Source organism: Mobula hypostoma, chromosome 20 (assembly GCF_963921235.1).
Source record: "Mobula hypostoma chromosome 20, sMobHyp1.1, whole genome shotgun sequence".
Taxonomy (NCBI): domain Eukaryota; kingdom Metazoa; phylum Chordata; class Chondrichthyes; order Myliobatiformes; family Myliobatidae; genus Mobula; species Mobula hypostoma.
In genome coordinates this window covers 12,611,137-12,630,508 of record NC_086116.1, presented here as the reverse complement: position 1 = coordinate 12,630,508, position 19,372 = coordinate 12,611,137, and the positions used below count along the sequence as shown (strand labels likewise).

At 39.4% G+C, this 19,372-nt stretch overlaps 1 protein-coding gene across 9 annotated transcripts in view; it reads left to right on the top strand.

The window, feature by feature from the left end:
* Positions 1 to 19,372, top strand: part of plekha5 (pleckstrin homology domain containing, family A member 5) — a 299,971-nt gene that overhangs the window by 254,583 nt on the left and 26,016 nt on the right. For 5 of the 9 annotated variants that reach the window (XM_063072405.1, XM_063072403.1, XM_063072406.1 and 2 more), the window contains 6 exons: positions 1,066 to 1,168; positions 4,591 to 4,643; positions 5,192 to 5,377; positions 11,197 to 11,317; positions 16,649 to 16,773; positions 17,502 to 17,726. In XM_063072405.1, the coding sequence (XP_062928475.1) occupies positions 1,066 to 1,168; positions 4,591 to 4,643; positions 5,192 to 5,377; positions 11,197 to 11,317; positions 16,649 to 16,773; positions 17,502 to 17,726 (813 nt within the window). Of the gene's footprint in view, positions 1 to 1,065; positions 1,169 to 4,590; positions 4,644 to 5,191; positions 5,378 to 11,196; positions 11,318 to 16,648; positions 16,774 to 17,501; positions 17,727 to 19,372 lie in introns of those variants that run through there. The other 4 variants (XM_063072407.1, XM_063072413.1, XM_063072412.1 and 1 more) reach the window with 2 other exon arrangements.

The window sequence follows — 19,372 nt, the reverse complement described above, 5'->3', positions numbered from 1 at the left end:
GGGACCCTACCACTAAACACATCTTCACCTCCCAACCGCACCCCCCCCCCACGCCACTTTATGCGGGGATCACTCTGTGATTTCCTTGTCAATTCCTCCCTCCACACTAATCTCCCTCCTGGCACTTAAACCTGCAAGTGGCCAAAGTGCAAAACTTGCGCTTTCACCTCCTCCCTCAGCTCCATTCTGAGCTCAAACATTCCTTCCAGATGAAGCAACACTCCGCCTGCAAATGTATTAGCGACACCTATTGTATCCAGTGCTCCTGACGCAGTCTCCTCTACATTGGTGAGATCCGTCATAAATTGGGGGACCGTTTTGTCAAGCACCTCCACTCCATATGCCAAAAGCGAAATTTCCCATTCCCGTTCCGACTTGTCGGTCCTTGACCCCCTCTTTTGCCACAATGAGGCCACTCTCAGGGTGGAGGAGCAACACCTCGAATTCTGTCTGGATACCATCCAACCTGATGACATCAACATCGATTTTTCCTTATTGTAACTTTTTCTCTTCCCTCTTCCCTCTTCTTCTATTCCTCACTATGGCCTTCTCACCTGCCTGTTACCTCCCTCTGGTACCCCTCCTTCTTCCCTTTCTTACACGGTCCACTCTCCTCTCCTATTAGATTCCTTCCTCTCCAGCCCTTTATCTTTCCCACCCACCTGACTTCACCTTTCACCTTCTGGCTTGTACTCTTTCCCCTCCCCCCACCTTTTTATTCTGGTATCTTCCCCCTTCCTTTCTAGAAATGAAAAAGGGTCTCAGCTCACAACGTCGACTGTCTATTCATTTCCATAGATGCTGTCTGACTTGCTGAGTTCCTCCAGCATTTTGTGTCTTTGCTATCTTTCTCTACCAACCATTTCTCGAGAATAGCAAAATGATAGGGCACATTGCATGCGTTATTTCCTTGCATCTTATCCTTTCTGTGGCAAGCATATTTTATTTACCATTCTATTGGTATACTGGGTACACAAAGAACCATTTTTAAATCATTTGTAAGACTTTGGATAAAATAGTATGGATTATCCTTTTGTAGTTAGAGGAGTTTATATTTCTCACAAGGCGGATTTAGCTGGCCACCAACGCTCTCAGATCCAAAAGGAACTCTGGAGAATTGAAGATGTTATGGAGGGACTTAGCAAGAACAAACAGCAAAGGAATATTGGTAAGAGAAGTTAAATATTTATATAGCACTTGTACGGTAGAATATATTGTGTCTTATTTTTCTACTAATGTAGATAATGTTTGAGCTTATCTCTGAACTGCAATAAATATACTTTAAAGAATTCAGAAGTCTGAAATTGTATCTTTTGACTTGGTTTTAAATTAGTGATCCGAAACTATGGACTTTCCCTTTTAAGATTATCGTTGTACTAATGATATCATAGATTTAAATAAGATAGATATGATTATTTCTTTTTATGACAAGTGGAAAGCATTTTTGACAAATTATTTTCTTTTTCCCTACATTAAGTAAAAAATGTACAGCAATATTGCAAAATGTTTTGATGAGTTTGCAACTCAAAAATATGCCACTAGTTCCATGTCCTTGTTTGTGCTCCACGTAAACTTTCACTTTCCCCTATCTAATTAATATATTCTTCTATTTCTTTCTCCCTTGGACTTGCATAACATGCTCACTGTATTCATATTATTCATCTCAACTATGCCATGTGATGAAAAGTTCGCCATCATAAGCCACTCTGAGTGAGGAAGTGTAAGAATTGGGCCAGATGGTTCTGGTTGTTAGCCAACTGTTCATGAGGGAATTACCAGCCAGCTGTACTGTACATGTTAGTGTGTTTCTTGTCATTAGCTGCTGCACACTGCAACCAGGGATGGTTCCCTATTGTACTGAGCTGAGAAGGTTAAATGCACTTCGTTACTAGCTCCTCAAATGTTAATGGATTTGCTCACATTTAAGGGTATTTTCCCCTATTCAATTAATATTAATATGTTAATAAATTATGTACATTATTTTAAATGCATTACTTTGAATTTTTAGATCAATTTTGATTTGAAATATTTAAGTATTTCAACTCTGTCTAAATTTCTCAAATCATCAGAGGAGTTTAGAGACAACGGGAATGACCTTTGACAGCATAAGCTTTCAGAGAGTCATCAGTGCAATGCTAGGGTGGAGCCTTGGATTACATTGCCCGAAGTCTAGTCATTCACATCATGCAACAGCTCTAATGACAATGGTGGCAGTGTGGCTGCCAAAGATGAATGTGAATGCAGGCGTACTGTAGGAGGTGAACACGGGGAAAGCTTAGGTCAAGCACCAAATCAACCTATTATTGACTGCCCTGTGTGAATGAAGCCCAATCTGGCTTCACCCACAAGTGGAAATGACATTTATCCTATCTAGCCCTTTCATCAGTGTGAACAACTTTTATCGGGTCACCAGTGAATCTTTTTGATTAAGAAAGGATTGCCACCTGTTTTATTCCTTCTCACTATATAATCTCTGGGTTCTAGTATCAATATGGTCAAACTTTTTTTTTCACCTTTTTTCCAGTAGCTCGAAGTTTTGATGGCCAGAAATGTTCACTGCGCTGTGAAGTGTGGTCATAAAAATAAAACAAGTGTTCTGGTTTTCAGTTCTGTCCTGCTTGAATAGGCATATTCATCTCTCCCACTAACTTTCAGAAATTTGTGCAACTGTTCTATACATCCCTCTATTCCTCTCACCTATTTAGATACTTATTTTTCGGGGAATGTGTGGTCTGATGTATCTTACCGAAATATAATATTTTGTACTTCTTCTTGTTAAAATGCATTTGGAAAATTGTATATGCACGTCGTAAAGTAAATTAGTTGCAGTACCTCTCTGTTTTATTAAATCTATCATGAGTGGTAACAGACATTTAACAGAAGAAGGTGGCTCCATGGTAGAAGCAGTACATAAATACCAAAGAGCAGGCTGAAGATTTGTGACCAGCTTCATATGGAAGTGTTAAGTGAATAATCCCTCGTGACAGCCTTTTGAGGAGTTTGAAATCATTAAAGCATTATAGCCAATTTGATTCGCTCTATGATTTATCAAGAAATGGCTGAGCATACGCTGCATAGTAAGTGTTATGAAATTTCATGACACCTTAGTAATGGCATTAAGAATATATGCTATTAAACTCACTCCCCTTCTAGTCAAAGCTTGCCATATAGCAATGTGGATGTTTCCACACTAAGTCCCGGCCATTTTAAAAAAAGAGCAAGGAAAATCCAATCCAGCCTGCATGAATCTACACTCAATGTAAAAGTAATGCAATTTGTCATGGGCATTACAAGTAATACTCTTTCCGTGAGAGATTGTAAAACCCCTTGACTTGATACCATCCACAAGTTTTTAAATTGTTTTTCTGATTCTTTCTAAATGCAAATAGTGAACAGCAGTATTCCCAGCATTAAATCTTGTGGGTCAATTACTAACATGTTTTAATCCAAATATTTTCATGTATCGAAGCCAATTTTGTTCCAATCTTATGTTTATCCTTACTTTAATCATAATCTACTACATAATATTTGGCAAATGCTTTTGAAAAATATTTTTTTACTTCATTCATCCAAATTTTTACATTATGTTGGCTAGTGTATATGATTATATTATCCTCTGCATTTAATCTGTACCTTCTTTTTCCCTGTTGTATGGCTGTTTTTGGTGGTAAACATGCAACTTTCTTACCTCCCTGTCAGTAGTTGATTTAAGTTCTTCTTTCTCAATTATCTGAAGCCTGAGTTCAATTCTGTGAGTATGGGCTTTTGTTGAGATTGCAGTATGCTGGAGTAGTGGAGCAGTCCTCTGGTTGACATTGAGTGTATTTGTTTGGTCCTGTGGTACTAGCCTTCACTGGAAACATTGCTCAGTATTTACAGAGAGAAATAAAAAGTAAGTCCCCACGTTGGAAAGCTGCTCTGCTACATCTCGCTTGTGCCCAGCCTAATATTCAAGTTTATATGATGCCTATTTAAAAAAAACTTGCTTCAGCATCGTTTATACAAGTTGAATTTTTCCACAGTAAGGTTGATTAGATTTTCCCTTTTGAAAGGGGAACATTTTTGTTTAGAGGCTGTGTAATCAATATTTAAGAGATCTTATTATATATGAAGCACAAGCAAGTATACCCCTTAAGAAATTGGTAACTTGATTGTGATCAATATGATGTTTGATGGGAACATAGATCATAGTCATGCTTGTTTCACAGCTGCTGTTATGACTAGTATCAGTATCATTGGAAAAGTAAATGAGAGGGTAACTTAATCCATTGTGCTCTCATCAAAAGAATCTTTCAGAATTATTTAATCAATTTTGTTTAAGGTCTCTGTCTTATCTCAAATATTGAATCTCCGAATTATTCTGTCAAGCATTTTGCGCAATTTCAGTTTTGTTCTTACAATGTATGGAAAACAGTGTTCATCACATGATTTATTTCTAATTATATAGAAAATGAAGGGCAATTCTTTTTTCTGGAATAGCAATGCAATCCCATGGAATCTGAAAATAAAAAGGCTTCCTGCCAGCAAATTTTTAAAAGTTATTGCCCTTGAATCAAATATTCTAATTTGTGCTTTTAATTCTGTTCAAAGCCATTGCTGTGTCACAATCTGGACCTGCTTCAACCCTAAGGCATAGACAGGAGGTAAGGAGCTATTCTCAGTCACTGGTGTGTACCTGTTAGAATGGGGATATTACTGTAAAATAAACTTGAAAATGCTCAGAAGATGAATACAAGTTTGCAGTCTCACATTAATAATCTCACATTTATAGGTGAAATGTTTGTGTTCATTTGATGCTGCTTTATTATAGGACATTGACTTTTCACCAACATGTTTTGAAAGTGGAAAGAATAAACAGAAGATATGATCATTGTTCAGACCCATCTTTTCTTGCTAATACACTTTATTTCTGATTATTCAAAGTCATTTTGGTACAGATAGATCGAATCATTAAATAATATTAATCAGCCAACATGATGTAAGTGATAGTGTCAAAAAGTACAATAATTGGATTGTATTTAAATTAGCTGACTTTGAATTAAGGAATAGACTGTAGTACTATATTTGCTTTCATGTATCTATATGCAGAACATGATCATGAGTTAATTTGCATACATAAAATAAGCAACATCTGGCATATCTCAAATTGTGTTGTGCACTTATTATATGGTGGCCATCTTACACTCTTTAGGAAGATGAAACAGCCCCTCCTCGTCCTCCTCTCCCCCAATTATTTGACTTGACAGAGAAGGGTCCCTCAATTCCTCCTCTTCCCAGTGAGAGAAATCTTTACCCTTGTTCTACCAGAAACCTGGTGCATCTAGACAAAGCGAAGATCCACCCTGAACTGGAAGATCCGAGGAATGGTGCAGATGCAGTAAGTGGCTGACTACTGCCACTGTTTATCTTTTTTAAACCTGCTCCATCCGCATTTCCCTCTTCATTGTTTTTTGCCATAAAATTATTTTGCTTCCTCACTTTTTTGTGGTGGTTTTACTTACACTTTTACCATTGGTGCTTTTTTTTATCTTTCATATACATGAATGAGCTGTCTTGCATAATTATAACTTATGTAAACAGATGAAAAAAATCTTGAAATAGAATTACACATCATGAATAATATTCTCACCTTTGAAATATTTACATCATTCCTTGGACAGGTTGTCTCAAATGTTCTGTCCCAGTACCAAAATCTGGCATCTTACTTCATGTTTTTACATTAGTTACACAAGTGTGTTAAAACATTGATGTCTGTTCAGTTGCTTTATGACAAGACAATTCATTCAGTAAATTTGACTTTAATGTTACTTTTAAAGTGATTACCATTAATAGGTTGTCTATTGACATATTCTTCTTAATATTGTAGAACTATCTTGGATTACCAGTATCTTTGGAATGTACTGTTAAATTGAAATCTATCTCACTTTGGTGTCAGTGATAAATAAATTATTCAGAATCCTGGTTAGGCATTTAGAACTCTGCCTTGCGCTTGTTCTATAGAATGTTATTGGAAGCAAAGGACAAGAAGTATCTTACTGAGCATTGAAGTTTTGAAGTCTCAATGTCCCATTCATTAACATATATACTTCTGTGTAGATTTTAGTATGCTGAGATTGAAGGTAAAGTCAGGAAATGCTGGAAACACTTAACAGGTTAGGCGGAAGGAGAAACAAAGATTAACATTTCAGTTTAAATACCTTCAATCAGAATGTACGTCTGGTGTAAGGCCATCTGCTTTAAAAAGAGTTTATTCATTTCAGGATTTTACTGCTCTTGAAAGTCAATATAAAACTTAATTCCAGAGATTAAGACTCAGCCACTAGGCTAGAATGTTATCCCTTTGTCAGAACAAACATAAAACATATTTATGTTGACAGTAAAATAGATACAGTGGATTCTGGTTAATTGAGACATATCGGGACCCGTCCATTTTAGGCCAATTAAACAGCTGCCCCAATTAGAATCAGAATCAGTTTTATTATCACTGGCATGTGACGTGGAATTTGTTAACTTAGCAGCAGCAGTTCAATGAAATACATAATCTAGCAGAGAGGAAAAAAAAATAAAACATAATAATAAATCATGTTTATTGAATCAATAAAAATCGGTAGCGTTTATTGAATAGATTAAAAAACATGCAAAAATGGAAATACTGTATATTAAAAAAAAGTGAGGTAGTGTCCAAAGCTTCGATGTCCATTTAGGAATCGGATGGCAGAGGGGAAGAAGCTGTTCCAGAATCACTGAGTGTGTGCCTTCAGGCTCCTATACCTCCTACCTGATGGTAACAGTGAGAAAAGAGCATGCCTGGGTGCTGGAGGTCCTCACTAATGGACTCTGCCTTTCTACTCCCTAAAGATGTGTTGGGTACTTTGTAGGCTAGTGCCCAAGATGGAGCTGACTAGATTTACAAACTTCAATAGCTTCTTTTGGTCCTGTGCAGTAGCCCCTCCATACCAGACAGTGATGCAGCCTGTCACAATGCTCTCCACGGTACGACTATAGAAGTTTTTGAGTGTATTTGTTGACATGCCAAATCTCTTCAAACTCCTAATGAAGTATAGCTGCTGTGTTGCCTTCTTTGTAACTACATCGATATGTTGGGACCAGGTTAGATCCTCAGAGATCTTGACACCCAGGAACTTGAAGCTGCTCGCTCTCTCCACTTCTGATCCCTCTATGAGGATTGGTATGTGTTCCTTTGACTTACCCTTCCTGAAGTCCACAATCAGCTCTTTCGTCTTACTGAGGTTGAGTGCCAGGTTGTTGCTGCGGCACCACTCTACTAGTTGGCATATCTCACTCCTGTACACCCTCTCATCACCACCTAAGATTCTATCAACAATGGTTGTATCATCATCAAATTTATAGATGGTTTTGAGCTATTCCTAGCCACACAGTCATGTGTATATAGAGAGTAGAGCAGTGGGCTAAGCACACACCCCTGAGGTGCACTAGTGTTGATTGTCAGCGAGGAGGATATGTTATCACTAATCCGCACAGGCTGTGGTCTTCCGGTTAGGAGGTTGAGGATCCAATTGCAGAGGGAGGTACAGAGACCCAAGTTCTGCTACTTCTCAATCAGGATTGTGGGAATGATGGTCTTAAATGCCGAGCTATAGTTGATGAACAACATCCTGACGTGGGTGTTTGTGTTGTCTAGGTGCTCTAAAGCCGTGTGGAGAGCCATTGAGATTGCATCTGCTGTTGATCTATTGTGATGATAGGCAATTTGCAATGGGTCCAGGTCCTTGCTGAGTTCAGTCTAGTCATAACCAACCTCTCAAAGCATTTCATCACTGTCAATGTGAGTGCTCCCAGGCGATTGTCATTAAGGAGGGAGGGAGGGAATGTACGTCGACTCAGACCATGAGAGGCCTGCGTCAGGCATATTCATGCCTTACAAGGCGCACTTTGGAAGTCTGTGTGGGGCGCCACTCCTCGCACAGACACTAGAGCAATGTGTGATTAAGTGCCTTGCTCAAAGGCACAAACACGCTGCCACAGCTGAGGCTCGAACTAATGACCTTCAGATCACTAGACGAACGCCTTAACCACTTGGCCATGTGCCCAACAAATAACTGTCATTAAGGCAGCCCACATTATTCTTCTTAGGCACTGGTATAATTGTTGCACTTTTGAAGCAAGTGGGAACTTCTGCCCATAGCAGTGAGAGGTTGAAAATGTCCTTGAATACTCCCGCTAGTTGGTTGGCACAGTTTTTCAGAGCCTTACCAGGTACTCCATCGGGACCTTATGCCTTGCGAGGGTTCACTCTCTTTAAAGACAGTCTAACATTGGCCTCTGAGACAGAGGTCACAGGGTCATCAGATGCAACAGGGATCTTCACAGTAGTAGTTGTATTCTCCCTTTCAAAGCGTGCATAGAAGGCTTTGAGTTCATCTGGTAATGAAGCGTCGCTGCCATTCATGCTATTGGGTTTCGCTTTGAGGGAAGTAATGTCTTGCAGACCCTGCCAGAGTTACCGTGCATCTGATATCGCCTCCAACCTGGTTCAAAATTATCTCTTCACCCTTGAAATAGCTCTCTGCAGATCATACCTGGGTTTTCTGGTACAGGCCTGGATTGCCAGACTTGAATGTCACAGATCTAGCCTTCAGCAGATGACATACCTCCTGTTTCATCCACAGCTTTTGGTTTGGGAATGTCATGTAAGTCTTTGTAGACATACACTCATCCACACAGGTTTTAATGAAGTCAATAACAACTGCAGCATGTTTATCCAGCAGCATATGAATCCCTGAATACAGTCCAGTCCACGAATTCAAAGCAGCTCTGTAGACGCTCCTATGCTTCCCTTAGCCAAAGTTTCATGGAAATAGTTAAGAAGGTATTTTTCAAAAAAAAAAGCCAAACTCTCATTTAACTGAGTAAAAAATTATGTATATGAGGTACAGAACAAATTAGAACACTACCAATATGACTACAGAAAGATAAAACCACGTATTAGTTCCTAGTAGTTATCAATGGAGGAATTCATCCAGTTTTCGCTGCAGCGCACTGATTGATTATAAATGAACAAAATTAGTGCAGATAATGGACTGCCTTCATACAATGCTTTTGATGATTACATCCTCCAAGTCCTCATTTTCATTATAACATTCAAGATGATTGTCAATGCCTTCAAATTCTTCATGGTTCCTAACTTGTTAGTAGTGAAGTAGCTTCATTTTCACTCCTGGCCATTTCTGGCAACTCCAAGTCTGAATAGAACCATAGAACCATAGAAACTACAGCACAGAAACAGGCCCTTTGGCCCTTCTTGGCTGTGCCGAACCATTTTCTGCCTAGTCCCACTGACCTGCACACGGACAATATCCCTCCATACACCTCCCATCCATACTTGAAACCACAGTGAGTAAAACAATTCTAAGTTGTCTTTCTGCTTGTTTCTTGTCAAGTATTAGTGACAAAAATCATTGCTTTTTGAACATAAAATCACACAAGTGATGCTATTTAAAACTGTTCGCTCAAAGCACATGTAGTATTTAATGGCCATACAGGTGCACATGACTGACACTATTTAGAAACTGTATGGCAACAGTCTCCTGTCCCAAGTAAGTGGCATAGTGTCCCAAATAAGCAAAGGAAATCCTGACACGAGGAAATCTGCAGATGCTGGAATTTCAAGCAACACATATAAAAGTTGCTGGTGAACACAGCAGGCCAGGCAGCATCTCTAGGAACAGGTACAGTCAACGTTTCAGGCCGAGACCCTTCGTCAGGACTAACTGAAAGAAGAGCTAGTACTTTATACTTTATTGTCGCCAAACAATTGATACTAGAACGTACAATCATCACAGTGATATTTGATTCTGCGCTTCCCACTCTCTGGATTACAATTATTAAATATTAAAAATATTAAAGATAGTAAAAATTAGTAAATATTAAAAATTTAAATTATAAATCATAAATAGAAAATAGAAAAATGGAAAGTAAGATAGTACAAAAAAAAATGAGAGGCAGCTCCGGAGGTTACGGCCCAGATCCGGGTCAGGATCCGTTCAGCAGTCTTATCACAGTTGGAAAGAAGCTGTTCCCAAATCTGGCCATACGAGTCTTCAAGCTCCTGAGCCTTCTCCCGGAGGGAAGAGGGACGAAAAGTGTGTTGGCTGGGTGGGTCGTGTCCTTGATTATCCTGGCAGCACTGCTCCGACAGCGTGCGATGTAAAGTGAGTCCAAGGATGGAAGATTGGTTTGTGTGACGTGCTGTGCCGTGTTCACGATCTTCTGCAGCTTCTTTCAGTCTTGGACAGGACAACTTCCATATCAGGTTGTGATGCACCCTAGAAGAATGCTTTTCACGGTGCATCTATAAAAATTAGTGAGGGTTTTAGGGGACAGGCCAATTTCTTTAGTTTTCTCAGGAAGTAAAGGCGCTGGTGGGCCTTCTTGGCAGTGAACTCTGCTTGGTTGGACCAAGTCAGGTCATTTGTGATATTGACCCCGAGGAACTTAAAGCTTTTAATTTCCTCTCTGTACTCAAACTCATCATTACCCAAGATAGCTAGTAGCTCTTCTTTCAGTTAGTCCTGACGAAGGGTCTTGGCCCGAAACGTCGACTGTACCTCTTCCTAGAGATGCTGCTTGGCCTGCTGCGTTCACCAGCAACTTTTATTTAAAGGAAATCCTGGCTATTGACTTGTTTTTTGTTCTGTAAGAGTTATCCCAAACAAGTGGCTGCCCTGATTAACCCCAATTAATTGGAATCCACTGTATATATCAAGTGTGCATGCTAAGAACCACTGGCTAACAAAACCTTGGTGATTGATTATACTCTTAAATTGCCTTTGCTAGTTCTTTCAAATTATTTTTTCCATAAAAAGGCACTGTAATTTTAAGAAATCTGCTGTTAGAGCCACTGTAATAATAGCATGTCTCTAAGGTAAATTATCAGCTACTTGAGATGAAATCAAAAAATGCTTTTTGAGAAGAAATGTTAGTTCTGTTTCTCTTTTGTGCATATGGTTTTTAATTGTATTTTTTGACATTTCAACAAAGTTACTTAATTTTTTCATTCTTGTCTCAAGCTTAGTTAAAAAAACAAACAAAATTGAGCAATTCTCAATATCTCTTTTTGTGGGCTATAATTTGTTCACCAAATAATTCTTCCAGATGAGAATTTAACTAATTTTAAGAATGATTGTAAAATGAATATCTCGTTTTGCATTACAGGGTCCTGATTATCGGCAATACAAGAGTGAGCCAGAACTGACGACTGTCACAGAGGTTGATGAATCAAATGTGGATGAGAAGTCAGAAGTGGTGCCTGACAAAGAAAGTGTCATATGTAAAGGTAGTTGTATTACATACAGATTGAGTTTCATTTAACCAGATTCCACCTAAACTATTCTTCTTGTGTTCATACATGGCCTAAACCAGGGGTGGCGAATGCATGCATAAAAAAAATTATTGGCGTGTGCCAACAAAATTGCAGTGTCATTCCTCAATTCTTTAATCCTCATCCATAACAAGAAGATACATTATCATTATCTTTACTGCCACATAAAGCAACAAATGCAAGAGCTTGAGATGTCTTCACAGGAAGCGTCTCACACTAGTTTGGTGCCAGCTAGACAGTAGGATGGTATGTTTTGAAATCTTCACAGACCTGATGTATACATCAGTATTTAGATAGCAAGTGGTTACAATAACACTTGTTATAAATTTTGTTATTTTTAAATTGTCTTTTTAAAAGATTAACACTTATAATTTTTGAAAGGGTTTTCTAAAATACTTCATTCATTTCAATCTGTCTTTGTTTTACTTTTTTAATAGGAAAACAATGAGTACATATAAATATGCACCAGGAGTTATCCTTTTTCCATTAGAAAGTCCATACTTATTGTTACTAATTCATTAATGAATAATAATCTCTGCGCAAAGTTACCATGGCATGCAGGCAAATTTTTTAAAAGATTATCACTAATCTGGGCATACTCTCTCAAAAAGGTTTGCCACTCCTGGTATGTTCAGAATGAGTTTATGAATAAGTAATCTTAAAGTGAAAATCATATAATTGCTGTTGCTGGAAATCTAAAATAAAAGATTGCTGGAAAGACTTTGTACATCAGGCCACAACTGTTGGAAAAGAACCAGAGTTAACGTTTCAGGATGTGGAACCTTTGTCAGAGCTGGGAAGGAGACAAGAAGTTAAACTGCAGACAGGATGGGGAAGGGGGCTGTCTGTGACTAGGTAAAACTGGTGTGGCCGTGGATTATCTGATCAGTATGGATGAGGTTAGAGACTGAGAACGTCAACAAAAGAACATCAGCGTTGCAAAATGCAGAACAGGAAGAAATACCCAGCCTGACAGACTGTTTTATCAAGGACAAGAATCATTAATATTTTAAATCTGATCTAATATTTTAAGACCTGATGCAGATTAAACATAAAGCTGCCTTTTCACATTTTTAATTACATTTCTATATTTTATAATTACATTCAGAATGGCAGCTATTGGAGCTACTGACAAGTCATATGCTGTTAGGATATATGATGGAGAAATATTTGCAAGAAAAATGGTGTGAATCCTTTGCACTTACCTGGTTTTCTGCATTAATTACTCATAAAATGTGATCTTCACCTAAGTCACAATAATAGACAAACACAATTTGTCTAAACTAATAACACAAGCAATTGTACTTCTTGTCAATAATGAGTGCACCATTTAAACAGTCACAGTCTACATAGGTGCAAAAAAGTTTGTGAATCTCTAGGGTAATGCCTTCTACAAAAGCTATTTGGAGTTAGTTGTTCCAATCAATGAAATGAGATTGAAAATGTGGATTGTAGAGGTGCCCTGCCCTATAAAAAAGACACACAAAGTCAGATACTGACAGAGCCTGCACTTCTCAAGAAAGATCTGTTTATGTGCACCATGCCTTGATCAAAACAACTTTCAAAGGACCTTAGAAGAATTGTAGAGATGTATGAAGTTGGAAAAGGCTACAAAAGCATTTCTAAAGACTTCAGTGTTCATCAGTCCACAATAAGAGAAATTGTCTACAAATGGAGGAAATTCAGTACTGTTGCTACTCATCCTAGAAATGGGCGTTCTGCAAAGATTATACCAGGAGCACAATGCTGAAGGAGGTGAAAAAAACCCCAAGGGTTACAGAAAAGACCCTGCAGAAATCTCTATAACTTGCTGAAGTCTCTGTTCATGCATCCACTGTAAGCAAAACACTGAACAAAAATAGATACCGCGGAGGAAACCACTACTGTCAATAAAAAACATTGCTGTATATCTCAAATTTGCAAAAGGCCACCTGAATGTTCCACAGTGCTTCTGGGACAATGTCCTGTGGACAGCTGAGACAAAAGTTGAACTTTTTGGCAGAAATGCACACCGCTATGTTTGGAGGGAAAAGGGCACTGCAAAACCTCATCCGAACTGTGAAGCACAGTGGAAGAAGCATCGTTGTTTGTGACTGCTTTGCTGCCTTGAGGCCTGGACAGCTTGGAATTGTTGAGGAAACAATGAGTTTAAAATTGTTTCGAGACATCTTATAGGAGTATATCAGGGTTGCAGTCCATCACTTGAAGCTTAATACGAGTTGGATGATGCAACAAGACAATGATCGAAACACAAGAGTAAATCAACAACAGAATGGTTTAAAAAGAAGAAAGTTCGTGTTTTGGAATGGCCAAGTCAGAGTCCAGGTCATAACCCAATTGAGATGCTGTGGTATGACCTGAAGAAGGCCATTCATGCAAGGTATCCCAGGAATATTGATGAACTGAAACAGTTTTGTATGGAGCAATGGTCTAAAATTCATCCTTACTGTTATGCAAGTCTGATCAGGAGCGATAGAAAATGTTTGGAGGAAGTTATTTCTGCTAAAGTAGGTTCTACCAGTTATTAAATACAAGGGTTCGTGTACTTTTTCCAACCTTGGCTGTGAATGATTAAACAATGTGTTCAATAAAGACATAAAAGGTACAATTGTTTGTGTGTTATTAGTTTAATCAGATTATGTATGTCTATTGTGAATTAGATGAAGACCAGACCCCATTTTATGAGTAATTAATGCAGAAAACCAGGTTATTGCAAAGGGTTCACAAATTTTTTCTTGCAACTGTATTTTTAAATGGGTGGTACTGAAAGTGCATCTCAATAACTGCATCTTGATAGTCATTGAATTGGAAATCAGTTAATATCTTAATTTTGCTCAATATTTGGACAGTATGCTTCTGTAGTTTGATCAGGTCAACTGTGGAAAGAAAGGAACACCTTCCTATGAAATTCCTTTCCAAACAACTTGGAATGGTCCCATACCTTGAAAAAAAATACATTATTGCCTCAATCCTGCCAAGTTCTATACGTAAAAGGGATCATATGTAAGTAATGTGGGGGCATAGGAAAATTATGCAATTAAATGTGATGAAATAATCCAGTTTGTTCGTTAAAGGATAATCATGAATGTAAAACTAATAAAGTATTTTCTGTCTGGAAATCTCCACTTAAGGCAGTGATAGAACTGTGCTAATGAAAAGAGGGAAAATCTATTCCTGTAATCAGCCTTTGTCAGAAGCAAATTTACAGTTGATTTACTGGTTAACAGCCGAACAATTCAAAACATTGATTTTAACTGGCTGATATTCAAGCTGCACCAGTTTCATCTGATTGTTAACTAAAGCAGATTAGATGACCTTAGTTAATTTTATCTGTGTCCCAGGATAATGCTTGATGCTGATTCAAATCAAAGATTTTCCTGTCCCTGAGACATAGCATTTTCCTCTGTACTACTGTGACCCTCAGGCTGGACCAACATGTCTTTGTCTGGGGGAAGACAACTTCTGGCCCCACCAAACTGAGAAATCTCATTTGTGTGGATGCTGCGTGATGTGTTGCCCGGTTACAAATCCGCACCGCAAAATATCAGACAGTACACTGTATGCAATTAAATGACTGAACTTTATAAATCTTAATCTGAATATGACGAAGAAGAAAGCCCTTAACTCTGAGTGGAGTCATCGGAATGCCGTCATGACGGCGTTTTTTTAGCAGGCTTTCTTATTTTTACGAGTCCGAGTTGCTAGCTCGACGCTCAACCCAGCACGGATGGAAAGTGTGCAAGGGAGCCTATTGGATTCGAACTCAGGAGCCTTCGCTCCGAAGTCCGGCGCTAATGTCACTACGCCACCAGCCGGCCAATCTGAATATAGGGTTAGTAAAGAAAATAAAAAGAAAAAGGGCCCATTTTAAGGAAAAAAAGTCAGAAGTGCACATTGGAGCTCACTGATATGGCCATTCATCAACCATCAACCTCCTCCAAGCGTTGCCAGCCTTTGGACCCTCGCTCCCAGTCCTCTCCGTCTGGTCGTCTCCCAGCTCCCTCCACACGCGTCTTCCTTCTTCTTCTGTCACTGACAAAAGACAGCGAAAATCTCTCTTCCAGACTCACAAGAAAGAACAACATCCCTCTCATTGGATAACATACATTCCAACGTCCCGGTTATCTCTAGTCATAACCTAAACATTGCTGCTACGGAGAGGCCATTACATTAGTAGTGAAATCTTACAGCGTGTTACACTTTCCCCCCACCAAATTTAGTCATGTCCTCATGACGTTGAGATAATTCGCCAACCCTTCCTGCAAAACACAAAGCCCAATCCGGGTGTAAAAGGCAGTGACATAGCTCGCCAAGACGGTAGGGGTCACACTCTGTTCCTCTGGTACTACGTAGGCCAGCCTATCCAGTGGTCTCCTAATTCTCTGAGACCTCTGCACCCCCTCATCTAACTCTTCAGGTTCAGACACTACTGTGGATACTTCCAGTCTACCTGGCGGTGCCTCCCCCGATCTGTCACTCGTGCCCACCTGCAACTTGGAGCCCTCTGTCCTGTGGCCAAACCCTACTTCCTCCCCTTCAGAGTCCTGCTGTAACCCAGGCTGCCCGCAGATAGCCCCCCTGACTTCACCTGACTCAGTGGGAGAAGGTCTGGGAGTCACTTCCTCAATCAATGGGGAGTTAGCAAAAGGCAGCATATACCACACATCTTGTCCCAAACACTGATTCCTTCCATAGATACTGAATTGCTCCACCATTTTGTGTAGGTTGCTAAAGATTTCCAGCATCTGCAGAATCTCATGTCTCTGACCAGGTGTCACAGACGGCATCTGCAAATTACCCTGGTGGTTCACCACAGTGTTACACATTGCCATGCCAAACCATATGGCAATGTATAACACTGTGTACCATCTGTGAGTTTGTTAGTGGAGGGCAGCAGTTAGGACCAGCTTGCCTTCCCAACACCGCAATGAGCAACCAAAGTGGATGTCTGGTTTTAAATTCAGTGGGTACATTACTGTGAGTGCTTTGGTTCCAGGACTAAGAATACTGCAGTTCAACACTTCCCAACGTAGTGCTGATCAAGTGAGCCTGTGATCCTGTGAGCAATTTCTGATTTCTTTTGCACTTGTGAGGTAACAATACCTCCATCTAGTAGCTAATATTTTTTATCTAAATTAAGCCACTGTGTTTATTTGTGGATTTGTGATAGTTGGCAACAGTTTTCAAACTCAATACAAACTTATCATGGGTTCAGTTTATCACCAGACATTGTTGCATGTTAATGTAATTTTTGAGAGGGTTTATTTACATTCTCTACATGTACAGGCCTGTCTTTTCCGATTGGGATCGTTCCACCTAGAAGCAAGTCTCCAATTAGCGAATCTTCCACGATTGCTTCGTATGTCACATTAAGGAAGCACAAAAAGATGGATGGAACTGGGCCTCATGTGGTAGGTATAAGAGTGGACTCTGAAAATGTTGAGTAAACCTCAATGTAGAACTCTAGAGTTCAGTGCAACTTCGGTGATTTTTCTTTCTTTTAATAGAATATTTAGTGTTTTAACTGCACATTATTTTTAAATCTCTTTACTGTGTGTTTAGAATTATGTGGTCCTTGTAATTACTACTTCTGCTTGTATTTATCTACAAAATCAAACTCTTTGGCATCCAGGTATGATACATTCATTTTCTTGTTCTGGTTTATTTCATTGCTCGTTTAATGCCATGTACATGTATTTTGTTATGATGTAGAGGAAAGCCATTTTAACCCAGTGAGCCAATGCCAGTTCATAGACCAGTCCCACTATTTCATCAGTTTTCCTTGTAAACTATTTTCCCACCTCCTCAGAGATTCTACCTCTCAGTATGTACCAGAAGCATTTTACAGTGGCTACTTTGTCTCCCACATCCCAAAGACAGTTTGGTAGATGGTGAGAGCATGCAAAAGAAAACCATGGGCTTACAGGGAGAGTGTGAAAACGCCACACAGACAGCACTTGAGAGGTCAGGTTAGAATCTGGGTTGCTGGAGCTGAGAGGCAGTAGCACTACTACTGTATCATTCTTACAAGTCAGAACACTTGGGGATTATTTTATTTCTTTAAGTGATTACCCCTATTATCCAAAGTAAAGACAACAGTTTATGCAGACTTATTGATGCTAATTTGCTAAATTTGCAGGAAAGGCCCAGGAGTGCGGTCGAGCAGCTTTTCCTGGCAGAGGGTCCACGACCTAGAATGAGTGTTGAAGAGCAACTTGAGAGAATAAAACGCCATCAGCAGGCTTCTCTAAAAGATAAAAGGAAAGGATTGAGTTTATTAACCCTACAAGATCAATCTCCAGCAAAGAATCTGTCAAGAGAAAACAACCAGGCAAAGCCTCCTCATCCTATGGATAAATACTCAGTAAGTTCTAAAGCTGCAATTATGGGTATGACTTTGGGAGGTATGGAGAAGATGGCTGCAGTAGGCATAGGATCCAGGGAAACAGCTGAGTGGACTCAGAATTGACTTGCCCACAAAAGGCAGAGGGCAGTATTAGATGGAGCATATTCTATCTGGAAGTCATTGACTAGTGGTGTTCTGCAGAGACTTGCTTTGGGACCCCTGCTCTTGTGATTTTTATAAGTGACTTGGATGAGTTAGTAAGTTTGCAGATGGTAACAAAGGTTAGTGGCATTGTGGACAGTGTAGAAGGTTGCCATAGGTTACTACACGACATTGATAGGATGCAGAGCTGGGGTGAGAAGCGGCAGATGGAGTTCAGTCCAGAGAAGTGCGAAGCAATACATTTTGGAAGGTCATACTTAAAGGCATAGAGTACAGGGTTAATAGCAGGATTCTTAGTAGTGCGGAGGAACAGAGGAATAAATCTTTTGATCCGTGTCCATAGATCCCTCTAAGTTGCCATGCAAGTTGATAGGGTTGTTAAGAAGACCTATGATGTCTTGGCTTTCATTAGTAGGGATAAAGAGTTTAAGGCCCATGAAGAAATATTGCAGCTCTATAAAACTCTGATTAAACCACACTTGAGTATTGTATTCCATTCTGGCCACCTCATTTCGGATGGATATGGAAGATTTAGGGAGGGTGCTGAGGAAATTTACCAGGATGCTGCCTGGATTAGAGAGCATATCTTATGAGTAGAAGTTGAACGAGCTAGGGCTTTTCTCTTTGGAGTGAAGGAGGATGAAAAGTGACTTGATAGAGGTGTACAAGATAGTAAGAAGCTTTGACAGGACAGCCAGCGCCTTTTTCCCGGGGTGGCAATACCTAGTATGACAGGCTATAATTTTAAGGTGACTGGAGGAAAATATAGAGGGATACCAAAGGAAGGTTCTTTACACAGAGAGTTGTGGGTGTGTGGAATGTGTTGCCAGAGGTAGTGGTAGAGGCTAATACATTAGGGCCATTTAAGAGACTCTTAGTTAGGCACATGGATGAAAGGGAAGAAAATGGAGGACTATGTGGGAACGAAGTGTCAGATTGATCTTGGAGTAGGTTAAAACACTGTGGGCTGAAGAGGCTGTACTGAGATGTACTGTTCTATGCTCAGCACATATTCAAAAAAAATTAGTCGAACATTTAGTTTGTTACCACAAAATACTTAGCCATAAGTTGAATTTGTGCTTACAAGATAAAGACCGTGGAACCTTCACATCCATCTCATCCATCTATATTTATCCACATGTCTCCCGCCAGCTAGTTAAATTCCTCTTCTCCATGATAGTTCTAAATGGAATCTGAAAAGGAATCAACATCCCTAGCTTGTTGAACTTGAACTACCATCATTTTTAGAAAAAAATTGTCTACAAGAATTGGATGAAATTCATCGGGCCTGTATTCTACAGATATATGTATTTGCTTTGGCTCAGAACCGGGGGCCACCTTCTTTGTGGATAAACTGGATGGCAGAAAACAATGATAATTTTTTTCTCCTTGGAATCAAGAATGATAGAAATTGAGAAGTAAGTGAACTCCTTACAGTAGGCTGTGAAATCTTAAACCCTGAATCAGGCAAGTGTACAGATGCTGGCAAATTGCAGCGTCAG